Here is a 17775-nt window from a genome sequence, read left to right as displayed (position 1 = left end):
TTATATCGTCAAGGACCCAGAAGAGTTTTCCTCCAACCAGGAGGCCAATCATAGCGCAACACGTGTCAACATCAGAAGCAAATCACAACACGACACGTGTCAATGTCAGAATGAAACTAGAAACTCTCTTCTATAAATAAAGATCATTCTCTCATAATATTTCCTAATGTCATTTGTACTAAGTCATTCACTAGTACTCACTAAAGGAGAGCTTGAACCTATGTACTTGTGTAAACCCTTCACAATTAATGAGAACTCCTCTACTTCGTGGACGTAGCCAATCTAGGTAAACCACGTATATCTTGTGTTTGCTTCCCTGTCCCTATCCATTTACATACTTATTCACACCAATGACCGGAGCAATCTAGTGAATGTCACAAACTTAACACTTTCTGTTGTACCAAAGTCCTCACTGATTTTGTGCATCAACAACTTGTATTTTGAATTAGTAGTATGATCTGAACATGTCATGCATTATCACTATTATCTTGTTGGCAGTTGAACTTATTATATTATTTTGTTAAAGTTGTATTTGAATATTACATTAAGTAGTTATGCGTGAAATTTATATGCATGTTTCACATGTTCTCGACACATGCATTCATAAAATAGCTTGAGTCACCTCGGGTGTCGCCAGCATATGACCATTATGTTGTCCTTCGGACATCGGGATCGGGGCATGTCAAGAATCATCATTGGAGGCACCATAGGAAACCCCAATTGAATTGCTCACACAAACCCAAGAAACCTCGAGGCCTATTTGTAAGAAGGTTGCTAAGAAAAGAGTTGCAAGAAGGAATTCTTCAAATAATGATTACTAAAATTAATTTTCAAATTGGCTCGCCAACATGCACTGAATATGGAGCAAGACAAGGCTAGAGATGGAGCAAAAATAAGAGATAAGGAGTTAGGCAAGAAGAGAAGGATCAGGTATCACACGACGCCTTGACAATATATCTTTTGATTCAAGACGTTTTTGGAAAATACAAAAAATTGCGTCATGCGAAGAAGGTTTTCTGCGGAAGATGCAAAAGTTTCATACATTCTAAGGAAAGACGGACCTAGTCCCACTAATTTTATCCCATTGGTTGTAGAATACTAAGAATAATATTGTTTCAATATCGTAGTTGGTTATGCTAAGATTCGTATTTATCCTTAATTAAGAATAAATTATTGATTTTTTGTTTGTTTGTTGAATAAATGATATTATCTCCACTAAGTCACAATGAGCTAGCAATAATGTGGTTAAAATTCGTTTTAGACGAGAATGAAACTAAAACATCTCGTTTACAAATAAAAAAGAATAACACAAATTATTAGAATTAGACAATCATTTTATTTTTTAAATATTCTCATCTTTCAAGTAATACATTACAATAAAATAAAACTATCGAAAAACATTATAGATTTCTATAACGATTTATTATATTTACACAATCACATTCCTAACCAAAATAGAACTACAACAAATATGAGACACAAACAAACAAAGTATAAGCCATAAATGGCAGTCACTGTTACGGTACTCTGCCGCGAACGGGTTTCAGCTGTTAACGTTGAATAGGACCAGTCAAACGCCCACCACACTTTGACTACACCACTAACCTCACATCCCCGTCACCCAACGCCCCTTCACCACCACATCCCATCTCCCCACGCGTCCAATCCTCGTTCTCCCATTGGCCTCCAAAATATCACCCGTCACAGCCCCGTCTCTCTATCAAAACTCATTTTCTCCCATTCATCATCAACCCCTACCACTCTCGCTCTCTTTTCTCTCTGTAAGGAGAAAAAACTGCTTCTCTTTACCAGCAAGTTCGAGATCGGAACCCTAACCCTAGAGCCCCAATCTGAACCCATGTCTCTGCGGAAAGCCTTTCGCTCCCGGAAATTCTCCAAATCGTTCAGGGAATTGAAGCTCAGCGACGAGGATCAGGCGCGTGGGGGCGACCGCCGAGTCGTCCGCGACTCGGACTGTGCTGACTCATCTTCGTCGCCGTCGTCGTCTTCGTGGTCGGATATGCTCCCGGAGCTGCTCGGTGAGATCATACGGAGAGTGGAGGCCAGCGAGGACAAGTGGCCTCACCGCAAAAACGTCGTCGCTTGTGCCTGTGTCTGCAAGCGGTGGAGGGATATCACCAAGGAGATCGCGCGGTCTCTTTCGTACAGTGGCAAAATTACCTTCCCTTCGTGCCTTAAACAGGTATGCCCTTGGCGATGTAATTTTCGATTTGTTTGTTTAGTTTTTAGGAGAATTTAGGTTAAATGAGTTTGTGTAATTTGGAATTTGAATAGTTTTTAGAAGATCGGTAATGATTGTGTGGAAAGTTGTTTTTTTTCCTGGAATATTTCGCATTCTGCAGTTTCCCAAAAACAAATGGTGAAATTCACTGTTGGAATCTGAAAACTTTGATTGGGATGCCAAGGGGGTTCATCTGTGAACAGAGTGAATTTTGAAAAAAGTGAGTGACTTTCAAAGAATGTGCATTTTTAAGGTGTATGCTTTGAAACGCACCACATTTGTATCCTTTTGCGGGATTAGCTCAACATTCTTCCCCATTTGCTGCTGTTTTGGTTCCCCCTTTGAGTACGATGTCGTGATTGGTTTCAAAAATGAAATTTACTATTGAAGTCTGCAATTATAAGCGTATTTTCTTGGATGATCGCAATTCGCAAGATCAAGGAATATGAACTAGCTTAAAACTTTATTGGATCGCAGGCTTCATCTGTGATCAGAGTGAATTTGCGTAATTCTGAGGAAAAAATAGCAAGATTTGGAGAATGTGCATTGTTAAGAAGTTGCATGCCTTGAAACACCACATTTATATCCTTTTGTGGGTTTAATCAATATTCTCCCCATTTTGCAGCTGATTTGGTTCCCCCTTTGGGGTATGAGTGTATGCTTGTTAACCAAGAATTTGGAAGTTCGAAATTTATACATGCTCTTCCCAGAAAATACCCAGATATTTGTATTTCGTATAGTGTTTTGAATCTTGTGTTTTGTCTGAAAAACAATGAATTTTATGAAATTCCCCATACTAAGTTATGTCTCCATTTACCAGAACTAAAATCTAAACTGTTAATGAAGAAATTATGGATTTTTTGGCAGATTATTGTTATACTCTAATGATAGTCCGTACGGAGAAAAGAGAATGAAATTTTAAGATTGTTTCTTTTATGCTTCTGGTTATCTTGTTTTCAGTCATGTCTTGAAGTGAGATTGAAGTTTTAATATTAAGTTGCTTCCGGTTTATCATTGACAATGGGATCGTGTTCAGTGGTTTAAATTTAGTGTTTTTAATAAATTGATCTGAAACTGATGATCTTACACTTTTGTCATTCTTGCAGCCAGGACCACGCGATTTTCCCCACCAATGTCTAATAAAACGAAACAAGAAGACCTCAACGTTTTACCTTTATCTTGCACTTACCTCATGTAAGTATGTACATGAGAACAACTTCAGGATTACTTACTCCTATGTGTCTTCAGAAGCTGTTTTACCTTTACTATTTCAAATTTTGACCTGTAAGTCGCCAAGTCAATACTCGAAGGGGGACAATTTCTTGGGCCAACCCTATTTAAGTTGACTTTAATGTGACGGAAAAAATGGAAGATTTTTCCGGGTGATTGAATTGCTAAGTTGACTTGACTCAGCAGGATCTGGGCAATCTCAGAATTGTCAAACAAAACCTTTAATATCTTGGTCTTACATAGCTTTTGACTTTATATCAATTTGGTTCGCAGCCTTTCCTAACCTAATTACATGTAAAGAGCAGGTTTAGCTCTAACAATTAGAGAGTTATAGGTTTTAAACTGTTAACCATTTGCTGAAGAAAAAATTTTGGAGGAGCACTTGATCAATACTGAAAATTACTTTTGTAGAGTAGACTTTTAAGTTTGAAAGGTTTATCTTACTGAGAGTCTTTTGGTTTGTGACACAGACAAATTATTATTTATGGTAGTCGTTTAGTTGTGCAGAAGATCGGGACTATAGTAACTCTCATTTCCTACTTAATACTCCTATTGAATACAGTGGAGTTAAACTTTTGTTTTATTTGATACTTTTTATGTGAGTGGCTCGTGACAGCTTGCATGGATGCTTAAAGGTTGAATGTTTTCTCATTCTCCTGTGATATTTTTTTTCCTCTCCCCTTCCCAGCATTCACCGATAAGGGAAAGTTTCTTTTAGCAGCACGGAGATACAGGCATGGCACTAACTATGAGTATATAATATCACTTGATGCTGATGACATATCCCAAGGAAGTAATGCTTATGTGGGAAAATTAAGGTAAGACATTCTTGGGAAAGGAAGTTAAGTTAGGGGACCCTTTTTTGGAATGTCTGTAAGAGGTTTTATACCAAGTTAGGTTGACATGATCTCATTTTTTAGAATTCAGAATCAGCTTGACTGATTTTTTAGGAGGTTTCATTACATTGAATTAAAAGAACAAATTTGAATGTTAACTTGGTTTCTTAAACTTTTTCAGCTCCGATTTTCTGGGCACCAATTTTACAATCTATGACAGCCAGCCACCGCATAGTGGTGCAAAGCCTGCTAGCAGTAGGTCTACTCGTCGTTTTGCAAGCAAGCAAATAAGCCCCCAAGTTCCGGCAGGCAACTTTGAAGTTGGGCAGGTCTCTTACAAGTTCAACCTTCTAAAATCAAGAGGTCCAAGGAGGATGATTTGCCCGCTTATTTGCCCACCATCAGATGAAACTGCCATTGGAAAACCTTTGGACAATTTAAAGTTGAAGAAAACAGCTTCTACAAGTTCTGGTTACACCTTTTTGAGGAACAAAGCTCCAAGATGGCATGATCAGTTGCAGTGCTGGTGTTTGAATTTCCATGGTCGGGTCACGGTGGCATCAGTAAAGAACTTTCAACTGGTTGCAGCTGTGGACCCAAGCCAGCCAGGAGGGAAAGGAGACGAAGAAACGGCTCTCCAGTTCGGGAAAGTGGGTGATGATACATTTACCATGGATTATAGGCAGCCTTTGTCAGCGTTCCAGGCATTTGCTATTTGCCTTACCAGCTTTGGCACCAAACTGGCGTGCGAGTAAGATAATTTCTTTTGTATTGTTTTTTTCTCTTAAATGTTTATTTAAAGAGCCGGTGCTGGTGCCTGTGGAGATTTCCATTATGTAAGAAAACTCAACGGTTCAGTTTCGGCTTCGGTTGGACGATGCTTATCATGTAAATGTTGCTTTTGTATGATTATGTCATGGGCTGCTGTTGAAATCATTGGTGGTGTTTAATATATGTAATTTTAAAAATAATTGTAAAATGTTGAATGGGGTCGGTTTTGCCGTTCATGTTGCATCTCAATGGCTTTGAATGAAAGATTTGATTTTTTTCACCTCAAGATATGACACTGAAGCTAAAAGCTTCCGGGCTATTGAATACTCCGCCATGACGATCCCTTCGATCCAGTCCAATGGTTGTCCATTTTTCTTTGAATCCTTTGGGTTGGATCTAAAGGCTCCATGAGGCGGACTACTGTAGATTTTTTTCGTATATTAGGATCCCTGAAGCCATTGAGCCGAGAAGCCTTAGTCGCAAACATGGACGATGAAAAGTTTCTGCGAAGGTCTGAGCACCCAATTGAAGCACACTGGGAGTTGTTGCAATGAATTTGATTAGATTCAAAATCAAATCATATGTGGTTCAGGTTTTGGGTTACTTGGGACTTGGTTTTCAAGTTTCAATGTCTTGGATTCGATGTTTGGAGTTTGGAATCGCAGTCTAGATCGCAAGTTCCAAGTCCATATCTGAGGCCGCAAGTTCTAGATCTGTAATCTTGGGCCAGGAACTTGAAATTTTCGAAGTTCGCCAAATGGTGCTAATTGGTAGTGCGTATCACTGAGTGATTTAGAAAACCAACGGTTTGGTTTTGCATACAGGAATCTAAAGAATCTTTCCACCAGTTGGATTTTGATTAAAATTTGTACTGTTTAGTAAGTACCATTGCAACCGAACTCAAAACTTTCCAATCTCTTATGCAAACAAGAGACATCATAACGTGGAAGTGCGACCGTCACAATAAAAGAAAGAAACTCTTTCAAAAGGACAAATGCATATATTCAACACATCCATTGAAGAATGGCCTTGCAAAAGCTTTAGCTAAGTTAACATTTACAACAAAGTGCCACATATGAAATTCTACTATTGATTCACAAGATCAACTTAAATGATGATCGATACACCGAATCGTCATTGTGACCAAGCTGATCTCTCTTAGGATTGTCCTGCCGGGAAAAGCGATGTCGTTGCACTCGAATATAACTAAGATTGCCAAACACGTACCTCTTTGGGAGTTATGTCAACATTACCGCTGTTTCTAAATTTTCCATAAAGACATTCAAATCTTCACTTCGACCATCCACATTTTTGTCAGGTTCAGCCTGCAATTTCAAAATTATAACCAAGTTTTAACAATCAGATGTAACTATGAATGTATGACATACACATTATCACCAACGAAAAAATAACCTGCGACTCGCCTGACTTTGTTGAGGAGTGAACAACTGAGTTCAAACTCACCCGCAACCCAGGTACCGTAAATGTTCCATCACCATGAGCACCATCAGATTCCTCTTTTGGAACTGTTTCACCATTATAACCACTGATAGAGTCCATGTTTTCATTTGAAACAACCACATTTTCCTCGGGCACACCCTGCAATTTTAAAATGAGATCCAAGTTACTGAAATGTTACTATGAATTTATGATGTATATACACGTCAGTAAGCACAAAATAATAATATGCGACTCACTTGACTTTGTTGAGGAAAGAACAAGTTGAAACTGACCTGCATCTCAGGTGTCTGTGATGTTCCGTTACTGTGAGCAACATCAGATTCCTCATTTGAAACCATTTCACGATTATAACCACTCATGCAGTCCACATTTTCATTTGATACAACCATGTTATCCTTGTCATTGTCAACATTTTCCTCCACTTCACCCTGCAATGTTCAAATTTACAATACTTATAGAACTGAAGAACCATAGTCAACATATCATACGCACATATTACTGACCGGCAAATTGTCTGACTCTGACAAAGGTTCTCCAAGAGTTTTATCCATGGAGCCAATGGTTGGAGGCTGACCAATATCCCAACCAAGGAGTTTACAAATAACCTGCCCATAAGCCCTATGAGCCGCCTTCTTCTTTGTCTTTAATATTGCATTGCAGTGCTGAAGAAGCGCAACACCACCTTTAAACCTCTTCCACCCTTTCTTCATTAATGCGCAACAAACCAAACAGCAAAATTCCCCACCTTCGTAATTTTTCTCATAAAAACTCCTCAACTCACCATCCTCCGTAAATATTCTTGAAAAGAACTTTAGCTCACTTTCCTCACACCCATCTTCATCCATCAAATCACCCTCCTCGTCATCTTCGCTGTTGTCTTCATCACTGTATGAGCCATCTTTCTCAGAAAAGAAATCCAGGCATTCTTTCAAGGCCTTCTGCTGTATCCTCGCTTCAGCAGACCTCGCTTGTTCTTCCACTGGAATAGAGCATGTTGCAGAAGCTGGGGGAGAAGTACAGGTCGGCCAACCTAACACTGTCGATGAGGAAATGCTGGACTCTTTACATGGCCATTCATTCTTTGACACCAGTGTTTGATCAGTTCCCTGCATTTTACAAAAGTGAGTAAAAATACAAATTTTTGGATAACACATGATTTTAACAAAAAATGCAGTAGGCACGTATGCCATTAAATTCTTTTAACCAACAAAGCCCTGGGCAGGGTGCTAAAATCAAATATAAAATTTAAAAAGAAAAAAGGGAAAAAAAAAAAAAAAAAAAAAAAAACGAAAACTAGTTCATTTGAAAAGTGGATTATCAATTTAGTTCAATTTAAGAGCAATCATCTTCCCCACTTAGTGGGAAAAGGCTTTGTTGTTGTTGTTGTTGTTGTTGTTGTTGTTGTAAGAGCAATCATCTTACCCAAGTATCCACTGTTTCTTTGTTTGCTTCCATTTCTGATATTCCTCTATCCATGCTTTCTGTGCTTTCATTTGTATAATCACCTTCGAAAGATTTCTGAAAAAACATATCCCATATCAGAAATCACATTACAAAAAAAATTCACATTTTGTTATGTCTGAAACTCATGTACAACTCATGCACCAAAAATTACGTTAAACAGCGAAAGACATAACTAACCTGGCAATCCATTACTTCATTACACAAAGCATTGGCTTCAGCAAACCAAATATCTTCGTCAGCATTTTCAGCTGTCACTATCTCTTCAACAGAATTTTCAGTTGCCACATTGCCTTCGACGGCATTTTCTGCTACCACATTGTTTTCCACAGCATTTTTTATTTCCATAGCCTTTTCGGCTGGCAAATTGTCTTCCATAGCATTTTTAGTTACCAGATTGTCTTCCACAGCATTTTTGGCTGCCAGATTATCTTCCCTAGCATTTTCAGTTACAACATTGTCTTCCATAGCGTCTCCAGGTGCTACATCGTCCTCCATAGCGTCTTTGGGTGCCACATTGTCTTCCACAGCATTTTCGGATGCCACATTGTCTTCCAAAGCAATTTCAGCTTCCATAGCATTTTCAAGTGCCACATTGTCTTCAACAGAAACCAAAACTCCCTCAGATGAACCAGCATTCACGGCAGCCTCACCCTGCAGCATTCGCAACTCAACCCAATTCATATACACCAAAACAACCACCACCACAAAGCAATATTAAACAATGAAAAAAACCCCACTTACTTGTTCCTGGCCCTGGTTCTCCAACGAAAGACCGAGCCTTTCGCCTTTGAGCACAATCGTCGGCAGCCTGTCAAAATCCCAACCCAAAACCTTACACACCACCTGTGCAAAAGCCCTATGAACCCGCTTCTTCTTCGTGTTGGTAATGGAAATCGAGTGCTGAACAAGCCCAACACAGCTCCTGACCCTCTTCTTCTTTCCCAACACGTCGCACACCAAGCAACAGAACTCCCCATTCTCATAATTCACCTCATAGTACCTCCTCAGCTCAGTCCTCTCAACAAACAAATTCAACAGCACCTTGTACTCCTCTGTTTCGCCGTTCTCAACACAGTAGTCCTCTCCATCTTCACTCTCTTCCGCCTCGGACTCCTCCCCGTCCGACCCATCATTGCCGGAAAACAACCCCCGGCAAAAGTCTAGGGCGCCGTGCTGCAGTTTCAGTGCAGCGAGCCTTGCTTGTTCTTCAGGGGAAGGGGGTTGGGCCACCGCAGCCGAATTGGGCTTGGCGGGCATTGCAGGCCACTGGGTGGATGAGCCCGGGGCAGAGTCACGGGCGGGGCTGGGGCAGGGCCAAGGAGGCCCGGAATGCGGAGGAAGCGGGTCGGGTTGGGAGGGGTTCTTCTTGGCCGGTCTTTCTCTTTCGTGCCTTGAATTTCTATTTCTCTTCCTCTTAGAGGAGGAGGAGGAGGGGCCTTGATGACCCGATTGGGGAAGGGGGTCGGGTTGCGAGGGGTTTGTAACATTTCTTCTGGGTCTGGGTCTGTTATACGGATTGGGATTGGGATTGGGATTGGGATTGGGATTGGGATTGAAATTGGGATTGCGATTGGGATAGGGATTGGGTTGGTGGAGTCTAGGGTTAGGATTAGAGGAGGAGGAAGGGGGACCCTGGTACCAGAGAGAGTGGAGGTAGATGACTTCATCTCTTAGTCTCTGCTGGAAGTAGGGATCCATGGCTTTTGCTTTTGCTTTTGCTGCTGATTATTCCTGAATCCTGATTGCTTTTGTTAGCCAATTCCTTCTGTGACCAATCCAATTCAATTCATTTTATACAACTAGGAACTAGGAACTAGGAACCTGCTTCTTCTTCTTGCTGTTGGATCGTACTATTGCATGGGATGTTGCCACGTTTCACGGAGGCATTTTTCTGAAATACGATCCACAAAGTGTTGTAATAGAATTGGTTGGAAACCTGAAAAAGAAAAATTTAACCAATTACATTATGATACTTGGTGTACTGAACTATGTTCTTATCACATTGAAAATTTTCTCCAAGTTGCACACTTTGAGTTTTACACTTACCGAACACTCAAATACTTATAACGTGCGTCACCTAAGTAACGACGGTAGAAAAGGAAATTACCAAATTATCAAAAAGACCAATTTTTTTAGTAATCCGGACTACTCAATAGCACGAGAAATGAACGGTCATAATTGAATCGAGAAAATAATATTTTTGTTTACTTGCCAATTTAATGAATATAAAGCAGGACTAGACAATATTTTTGTGTACCAAACCGTGTTCTCAGCACATTGGAAATTTTCTCCGAGTCACAAGCTTTGAGTTTACACTTACCGGACACTAAAATGCTTATGTTGTGCGTCACCTAGGTAACGAGTGCAAAAACAGAAATTACCAAATTACCAAATTTTTTTTTTTTTAATAATCTGGATTACTCAGTAGTATGAGAAATAAACGATCATGATTGAATTGAGAAAATAATATTTTTGTTACTTGCCAATTTAATGAATATATAGCAAGACTAGACGATAATCCGGACCACTAAATACTAACTCCAAAAAGACACTCATAAACTAGAGAAGTTACCTTTTTTCTTGCCCCCCAAACCAGAAAAGTTACTTTTAAACAATAGTTTTGCTGCTCTGGTTTATGTGTGCCCCTCATAAGACTGCCCCGTTGCAAAAGAACATGCCCTCCAAACCCATTAGTCCGAACTACCCAGCAGCAAACACAATGGGCTGTGCGAGGCCATTATACAGGAGCGGGGTGTTTTGTGTGTGACAGCCACAAAGTCTAGACGGCCGCACCCAAAAATTTCTCTATGCGCAGATACAAGAATATTGAGTTAACGTGGGAAGAATGTATAGAAGTGAATTCATCAAATCCATTCTCCTTTCAAAAGAAAACAGAATCTTTGCGACACTACACAGTGGAAAGTAACTTATCCTAATCCAAGAATTTACAAGTAGGGTTTCATCCGGTGCTTAATTCATTGCAACAGAGAGGAGCATAGCAAGAAAAGAAAAATAAAATCTAATTTTAAACATCCCCTACAACATTGACAGCCAACGTGACGCTGAATTTTGCAGTTGGAGGCTGGAGCTGGTGACCGAAAAATTCCTCAAACACCAAAGTATTCCTCTGGGACGTAAAACTTAACACCAACGGCCTGCAAAGACAGAAAAACTATAAGCACCGATCCTCCTTTAGATTTATTTTGAAAGGGAGAGTAATCTCAAACCAGCAAGGATAATGTCCAAGCACTAGAACCATTGTTCGACTATACTAGATAAACCAAAGAAACCTCGGTGACTGGCAATCATTTACTCATTTGCATGTTTACACGTTTACTAACAACAAGAAGAAAGTCATGAAAGGCTCATGTGGACTAAGACTATGAACCAAGATTAAACAATCCTAACTCACGAATTCATGTATAAATCCTTCCAAGAACCGTTTATTATCAAGCTTTGTTCACTAATCCTGTTCTGTGTAAGTAATTTTTACTGTTCTTACCAGAGAAAAAGTCATACTGCTCTGATACAGTGGAACTGCGGCACAATTTTAGCACTTACTATTTACTAACATATATAGAGATGTTATTCAGAAACTGCATGAACTTACATATTCTTTTTCAGATTGATGTTCCCTTTTAGTAGATTGACAGAGGCGGGACTACGACAATGCTCAAAGGATTTAATAAATGGATGATGGGAAATAGAAAGTCCTTGTACACCAGTAAGTACAACTGTAGCATAGAAAATAATACGCCAGCTTAAATTTCTACATGCGTGTGATGTAGTATTGTATGTTTGTACCTCCGCAAATTTAATATCAGCATCACTATGATCCTTTTGTCTCCCGGCTGCATCACCAACATAAAAGGATCTGCAATGCAGACAGAAAGGGCTTTTATACGATCACTGATCCTGTTCTTTTGATAATAAATGCCATTGAAACAAACTAAACTAACTGATCATTAAGGATAACGCTGAGGAGACCAAATTTTTAAACCAAATGATGTATCACCAATAGGAAATAAGCAAGTTAAACGACACTTAATTAATAATCCAATCATCACCAACCACATTATTTGGTTTACACAATTTGGTTTAAAAATTTGATCTCCCTAGCATTACCCGATCATTAAGGTAGCTATTCTAAGTCTTTCATGTGGAGAACAGTGATATAGAAACAAAACAAGAGATAAAAATAGTTTACTGATCCATGTCGATGGAAATGCCAGAGTTGAAGTGTTGTTCCAAAATATGCCACATCCCAGGTTTGGGCTTGCGAAAGGGGTCTTCTGCTTTACCAACTTTGCCTAGGCCACAAGCTATGAAAACCTGGACACAGATAACTTCAATATTCCTTGCGTATTTTTCTTGAAAAAAGAAAATAAAACTCATTTCATAGTTTGTCTAGATAATGGTTCTCTCAATAGAGTTTTGGAGGTAATAATTAAAGATGAAATGATGAATATATTAGTTGCATCAGAAATGGCCATTGCACGATTGGATGTTGTGACCACATAAGAAATAATGTAGGTTAGTCGGAGAGAATTTACCTGAATTGGGACCCTTACTTGCCCAATAAAATTGTTGAGGCGCCCAATTTTTGAGTCCACAGCTACTTGTCTCTTATTCTTCCAGCGCTCTATGTTGGATTCATTCGTAAAGATTACCTGATGTAGTCAAATTTCCAATCAATTCAAGCCCAGACAACTAAACAAATGTGAATCTCAAGACTTTTGCATATAACCTCATTAGCTTAGACTTAAAATAAAAAATAAAAAATAAATTAAAAAATAAAAAAACACAAACCAGCTTGTAGCCATCTTTGTACAGGCTCTGCAGCTTATCAGGTATTGAAGGATACATAAGAGACCAAGCATCAGGACCTACTCTGAGATCAGACCAGCATGTCAGGCCAAATGAGAGTACAAATGAAACTTGCTTATAACATTTACATTGCTGGAACCATTAAAAAAGATACATATCAGACTGTCATCATGAACATATTTACTAATACTATATACTTATAATTCACAAAGCATTCCCCAAATCCACTTCACAGACTCGGACTTGAATTAATGCATCCAATATATGTCACAATTTAGCATTATACTTGAATGAACAAAAACATGTACAAGTAGTAACATCCACTACCCTTGCAATCTTCAAAGTTTCTTAGTCCATAACTTATATGGCATATTAAGTTACACATTCTTAAAATTTGTTCCATTTTACAAGAAATATTTCAACTCCTTTTCTTTAATATTACACCTGATTGACAGAGATGATATATGTTAATTACAAAATTCTGTATTTTGTCACCTAGACATGGATGAGCATAGAAATACATTCTGCTGTCTGCATACATGGATCTACATCATACATTAAGGTGTCGCCAATAATTGAGATGGCTTGTCTGTTGAAAATGCTTTGTGCATCATTCATTATTGGCCAATACCTTGTTCAAAAATAAAATAGTTCCATACACATTTCAATAAGATATATTCCACCCAAGATAATGCCTGAAACATCAGATTGGCTTTACCTCTTTACATTAGTGTTGGCAAGACATCCATCAAAATCAAAAGCAGCAATTTTACTCGAATCATGTAGACCTTCATCCTGTATTAATAAACACACACAACAAAATGTCAAGAGCATTGAACTACCTCTGCACGGAATTATCATGAGATGTTTTGTAGGTCTAATTTATAATTTATAACTGCATGTGTGCCACAGAAAAGCAAAAGGGAAATCCAGCAAATACTTTGTTCATTAAGCTAAATAAAATATATAGATAAACACACTCAAGTAAGAATTAAGAAGCTTTTCAAAATCACTATTACAAAGAAGGATAATATCTCTTACCCGTTCAAGAAATATGATTGTTTGAAATGCTTTCCATTTAGGTGAAAGAGTTGCATCCTGAACCAGTAAACATTTCCAATGAAAGAAAACAAAGGAAAGCGTACATTTATGCAAGCACAAAGGGATTTCCCAAATGCCAGAGTTTGCAGATGCAAATTTAAAGGACAATCAACATATATTGAGGCCAAGCCTTTGGGTTTAGCCCAAGTGGCGAGGGAGGGAGGGTGGTGCAATATATTAAGATTAAAAAATTCCAAGGTTCAGTTCCCTCCAATGTACCCACCAAAAGAAAATACCCAGGCCTAAATAAATAATAAATATGAGGAAGGATTAGTCCTGGTGAAAAAGAAAGAGAGTACATGAATCAGACCTTGTACTTGTCTTTCACATCAGAAATTGAAAGGGATATTTCCAGCTTAGCTTGTCCATCAAATTTAGAGGACTGCAAAGAGAAACAAATAATAATTAAGCTATGTCAAGAGGAGAAACAACATCTAGCTTAACTTCTTATTTAAAATAGTTCACCACTACAAAGCAGCAATCATATGTCCAATTATTGTACCTATCTGTTGATCCAGGAAAACTACGAGTACTACAAGTAACATGTATTCAGTCCATGTGATACTTGTAAACTAATTAAAGGAAAATTGAGGATCAAAATTCACATGTACAATGTTTGCAACCGCACGAATCTACTTGGGAACAAAAAGGGATAGACACGGAAAACCTCAAGGAACAAGGAAGAGCAATCTGGAAACAAATGGAAAAAAACAGTGTAGGACAACAGTTTCGAACCAACCAGAAAACCCAATCAAAGTATACAAAAACTGAATAAAAAGCTTGAATAAGGCAGTAGTACATAGGCAAAACCAATCTATGGTGTTATGCAATTCCTTGACATTTTATGATGGAATATTTAAGGAAGCATGATTTCCATAAGAGATGTTCAACAGAAGTAGTGCGATTGCAAATTAAACAGAAGTATCTCAGAGCCCACCTAGCATCATGTAGAAGAAATCCAAGAGATATACAAATAAAGATATGTTTACGCATTTCAAAAGAGCATCTGCATACCTTTGCTTTCTTCGGACTCCTTTCCTCTATTTCATTTTCATTTTCATCAACTTCACAAACCTATGTAAGCAAAACATAACAAATCACCATAGGAACTTTCCTTTGCAAATCAAAGCTAATTAGGAAGACAAAAACATAGTATGTTTACCCTTTTTCCATGAGAACCTTGCTTTCCTTCAATTGCATATTTACTTTCATTTGTATCCTGAAAGATTCAATTTTATTTTCAAAAAAGAAAAGAAAAACGGTTTTGTAAACAGGACATTATGATCTGTCAGATTCACCAAGAAAATGAAAAACCAAAATCAAACAAAGAGACCAAAGAGGTTCATTTCAGCATGAATTGTGCACACTTAAAAGGTTGGAATTCATCCGACAAGTTCCCTTTAATATACAATAAAACAAATGTAATGCATTTGAGTAAGAGAAAATATTTGTCTTTTCTGTATAGTTTTTTCAGTTAATTGCTAGGCTAGAATATGTGTGCCATAATGCCATTTAATTTAGGGCATTATCTGTTGGTTTTGGTTCTTCATTGCAAGTTAGGTACATAATTGGTCCTTGTGGTTTACTCTAATTTTCCTTTTAAGTACAGTGGTTTCAAGTTTGTTAATTTAATCACTGGGATCTACTTATGTTACTACTCTTAGTTCCGTAAATTGGTATAACTTGGTGTGCAGTCTTTTAGTGTTCAATCTCACTTGACAATTGAAATAACACCAATTTCACTCCAAGTAAACCCAGAAACTTGGGTTGCAATACCCTTCGCCCCAAGAAATTGTGTTCTAAGGCTTGAGCAACATTCTTCCAACTTATTGAGTTTAGACACGGAAAGAATATAATGCCACTGCACATGATGGGCTTTGGACACAAAGTTATACTAATTCACGAGAATTGAGCATTTGACCAAAATTGTTAACAGAAGTAAATCACAGGGGTAAAGTTACCAAAATTGAACAAAAAGTGACAAATATGATAAATCACAGGGACCATTTGAAATTTTTGGCTTTTTGTATATGTGATGCTCGATAACCTTAGGTACCTAGGCTGTTCTATCTTTTGTTCTCCACCAATCGTTCACTTTATCCAAACTCAGTTTTAGCCTCAATGATGCAGGAAACCCAAATAACATCGAGAAATAATCTTGAATCGCATTAGTGTAGCACAAAAGTGTTCACAATTTTGCAACAGTTTGTTCCCCTACTGAGAGAATCCTGGTCGGGCTTCAGTCCTTACATCTATTGATGATTCCATAGACTGATATAAATCATTCAAATGAACCCAAAATCAGCAGAAACTGTGTACATATTGATTTTCCGAACTTATTGAATGTTTTACTTGTTACAAAGGCCAATGTCTAATGTACATTAATATTAGTCTCTCTTTTCCCCAAATTCACAATCGAAAGCGTGAAATGACAGAAAATCAACTTGTACCTCCTCTCGAGATTCATGTGACGCACCCACTAACTTCTTCAAAGCCTCCTGATCACTGCACTGAAAACATAACAAAGTGAGAGAAACAATCAAATGGAGTAGAAACCCATTTCTGCTAAACCAATTTGCACCCTTCCACTCCGAGTTCATGTTTGCTTGCAGAGAAAATTACGAAAAAGAAAAGGAAAATGAAGTTCAAAAATTTGATTCACGTTTATAAAAACAAATTTCAATGCTTTGCACTTTTAAACTCAGCTTCGAATTCAAACAAAAAAATAAAATAAAAAACTTAAAGGGTCTGTTTGGTATCGTTATTAGAAGCAATTTTTTGTTTTTGAAAGTAACGAGTACTAAGTGATTTAGCTACATTCATCATCTCCGAAGGTTTTTAATTGAAGATCAAACAAAGCCTTACTTCAAAATATTCATCCTCTCAATTTCTTTTTTCCTTAAAAAAACAGAAGCTTTAATTAATTAAGTAATTCCCATTAACCAAACAAAGAAAATCCCAAAACTGCCAATCGATCAAACCTTCAAAGACTGAAACCCTTTAATCTTCTCAACCGAAGCAACCAAGTCGGACCTAAAATTGAAGCAATCCAAATGGTGCCATTTGGTCACATCGAAACCTTTAGGGTCTCTGCTGACCAACCCCAGCCGCAGAGCCTGGGCGGCGATCGGTTCCGAGCACTTTTTGCACGATGACCTCTTCGACTTCGCGTACTCCGCCGCCAATTTGGTCGAAGAAGAAGCCGACATTGGTGGTGTGTCGAGGCCGATACAAGCGAAACGTTTCGGGGTGTGGAAATTGACGAAACGTGTCGGAGAGGGTTTCGGGGAATTAGGGTTTTTGGGGAGGAAGGGAATCAGGTGGGTGAAGATAGAGTTGCGGGTGGGTATGGTTAGCATTGGAAGTTGGGTAACTGGGGTTTTAGGGATTTCCCGCCATCTTTAAGTGCAAGAACAAGAGAAAAGCTATAGATTCCAAAGAAAAATAAATTTTGTCACCTTCCGGTATGACATTCTATTAATTTACATTTTTTTGTTAAATTAGTACATGATTGTAAGCTCCGGATCCTTTTTTTCTAACCCATCAAGTTCGGAAATCTGGATTATTAAAATTTAATCCAACATCTAAAACTATTATAACTTTAAAGTATACTTCTATTTGTAATCATTTGATCAAATTTCAATGGTCTCAAATTTCCGAACTTGATGGATTAGAAGGAATAAAACCAGACAGAACAAACATGATCCCTTTCCTTGTAAGAAAATCGCTTCTTTCGATGTTTTGACATTCAATAATTTATACGTTTTTATTACATTAATCGAGTGGTCAACTATTATATGTTGACCTGATTGTAAAAGAACCGCTTTTGAACTCACTGAGGCC

The 17775-nt window shown here is 38.2% G+C and overlaps 3 protein-coding genes across 7 annotated transcripts; 1 reads left to right on the top strand and 2 right to left on the bottom strand.

The window, feature by feature from the left end:
• The first annotated feature begins 1761 nt into the window (after positions 1 to 1761).
• On the top strand, positions 1762 to 5279 carry LOC126589950 (tubby-like F-box protein 7). The gene is made up of 4 exons (XM_050255402.1): positions 1762 to 2203; positions 3349 to 3436; positions 4161 to 4290; positions 4490 to 5279. Exons 1-4 carry the CDS (start codon positions 1859 to 1861, stop codon positions 5061 to 5063), a joined length of 1137 nt encoding a protein of 378 aa, XP_050111359.1. The 5' UTR covers positions 1762 to 1858; the 3' UTR covers positions 5064 to 5279.
• Positions 5280 to 6059: 780 nt separating this feature from the next.
• Positions 6060 to 9809, bottom strand: LOC126589946 (uncharacterized). 4 transcript variants are annotated; one of them, XM_050255394.1, is made up of 7 exons: positions 8746 to 9808; positions 8182 to 8655; positions 7963 to 8058; positions 7044 to 7646; positions 6813 to 6968; positions 6493 to 6678; positions 6060 to 6404 (listed from the first exon to the last, which is right to left on the bottom strand). In XM_050255394.1, the coding sequence occupies exons 1-7, from the start codon at positions 9700 to 9702 to the stop codon at positions 6318 to 6320; spliced, it is 2559 nt and encodes an 852-aa protein (XP_050111351.1). In that variant the 5' UTR covers positions 9703 to 9808; the 3' UTR covers positions 6060 to 6317. The 4 variants fall into 4 exon arrangements, with proteins under 4 accessions (XP_050111351.1, XP_050111353.1, XP_050111352.1 ...); XM_050255396.1 differs by having other exon boundaries at positions 6504 to 6678; positions 8746 to 9807; XM_050255395.1 differs by having other exon boundaries at positions 6544 to 6678; positions 8746 to 9807.
• Positions 9810 to 10854: 1045 nt separating this feature from the next.
• LOC126589949 (polynucleotide 3'-phosphatase ZDP) lies at positions 10855 to 17370 on the bottom strand. Of its 2 annotated transcripts, XM_050255400.1 has the most exons (12): positions 16914 to 17370; positions 16383 to 16442; positions 15095 to 15151; positions 14947 to 15006; positions 14243 to 14314; positions 13873 to 13929; positions 13550 to 13626; positions 12814 to 12895; positions 12558 to 12674; positions 12212 to 12336; positions 11809 to 11878; positions 10855 to 11159 (listed from the first exon to the last, which is right to left on the bottom strand). In XM_050255400.1, the coding sequence occupies exons 1-12, from the start codon at positions 17289 to 17291 to the stop codon at positions 11112 to 11114; spliced, it is 1203 nt and encodes a 400-aa protein (XP_050111357.1). In that variant the 5' UTR covers positions 17292 to 17370; the 3' UTR covers positions 10855 to 11111. The 2 variants fall into 2 exon arrangements, with proteins under 2 accessions (XP_050111357.1, XP_050111358.1); XM_050255401.1 differs by lacking the exon at positions 13873 to 13929.
• Positions 17371 to 17775: the final 405 nt, after the last annotated feature.

The sequence above is a fragment of the Malus sylvestris genome, chromosome 11, assembly GCF_916048215.2.
Source record: "Malus sylvestris chromosome 11, drMalSylv7.2, whole genome shotgun sequence".
In the NCBI taxonomy this organism is placed as follows: Eukaryota; Viridiplantae; Streptophyta; class Magnoliopsida; order Rosales; family Rosaceae; genus Malus; species Malus sylvestris.
The sequence above is the reverse complement of the archived record's forward strand: the minus strand, read 5'-3'. Positions and strand labels throughout refer to the sequence as shown.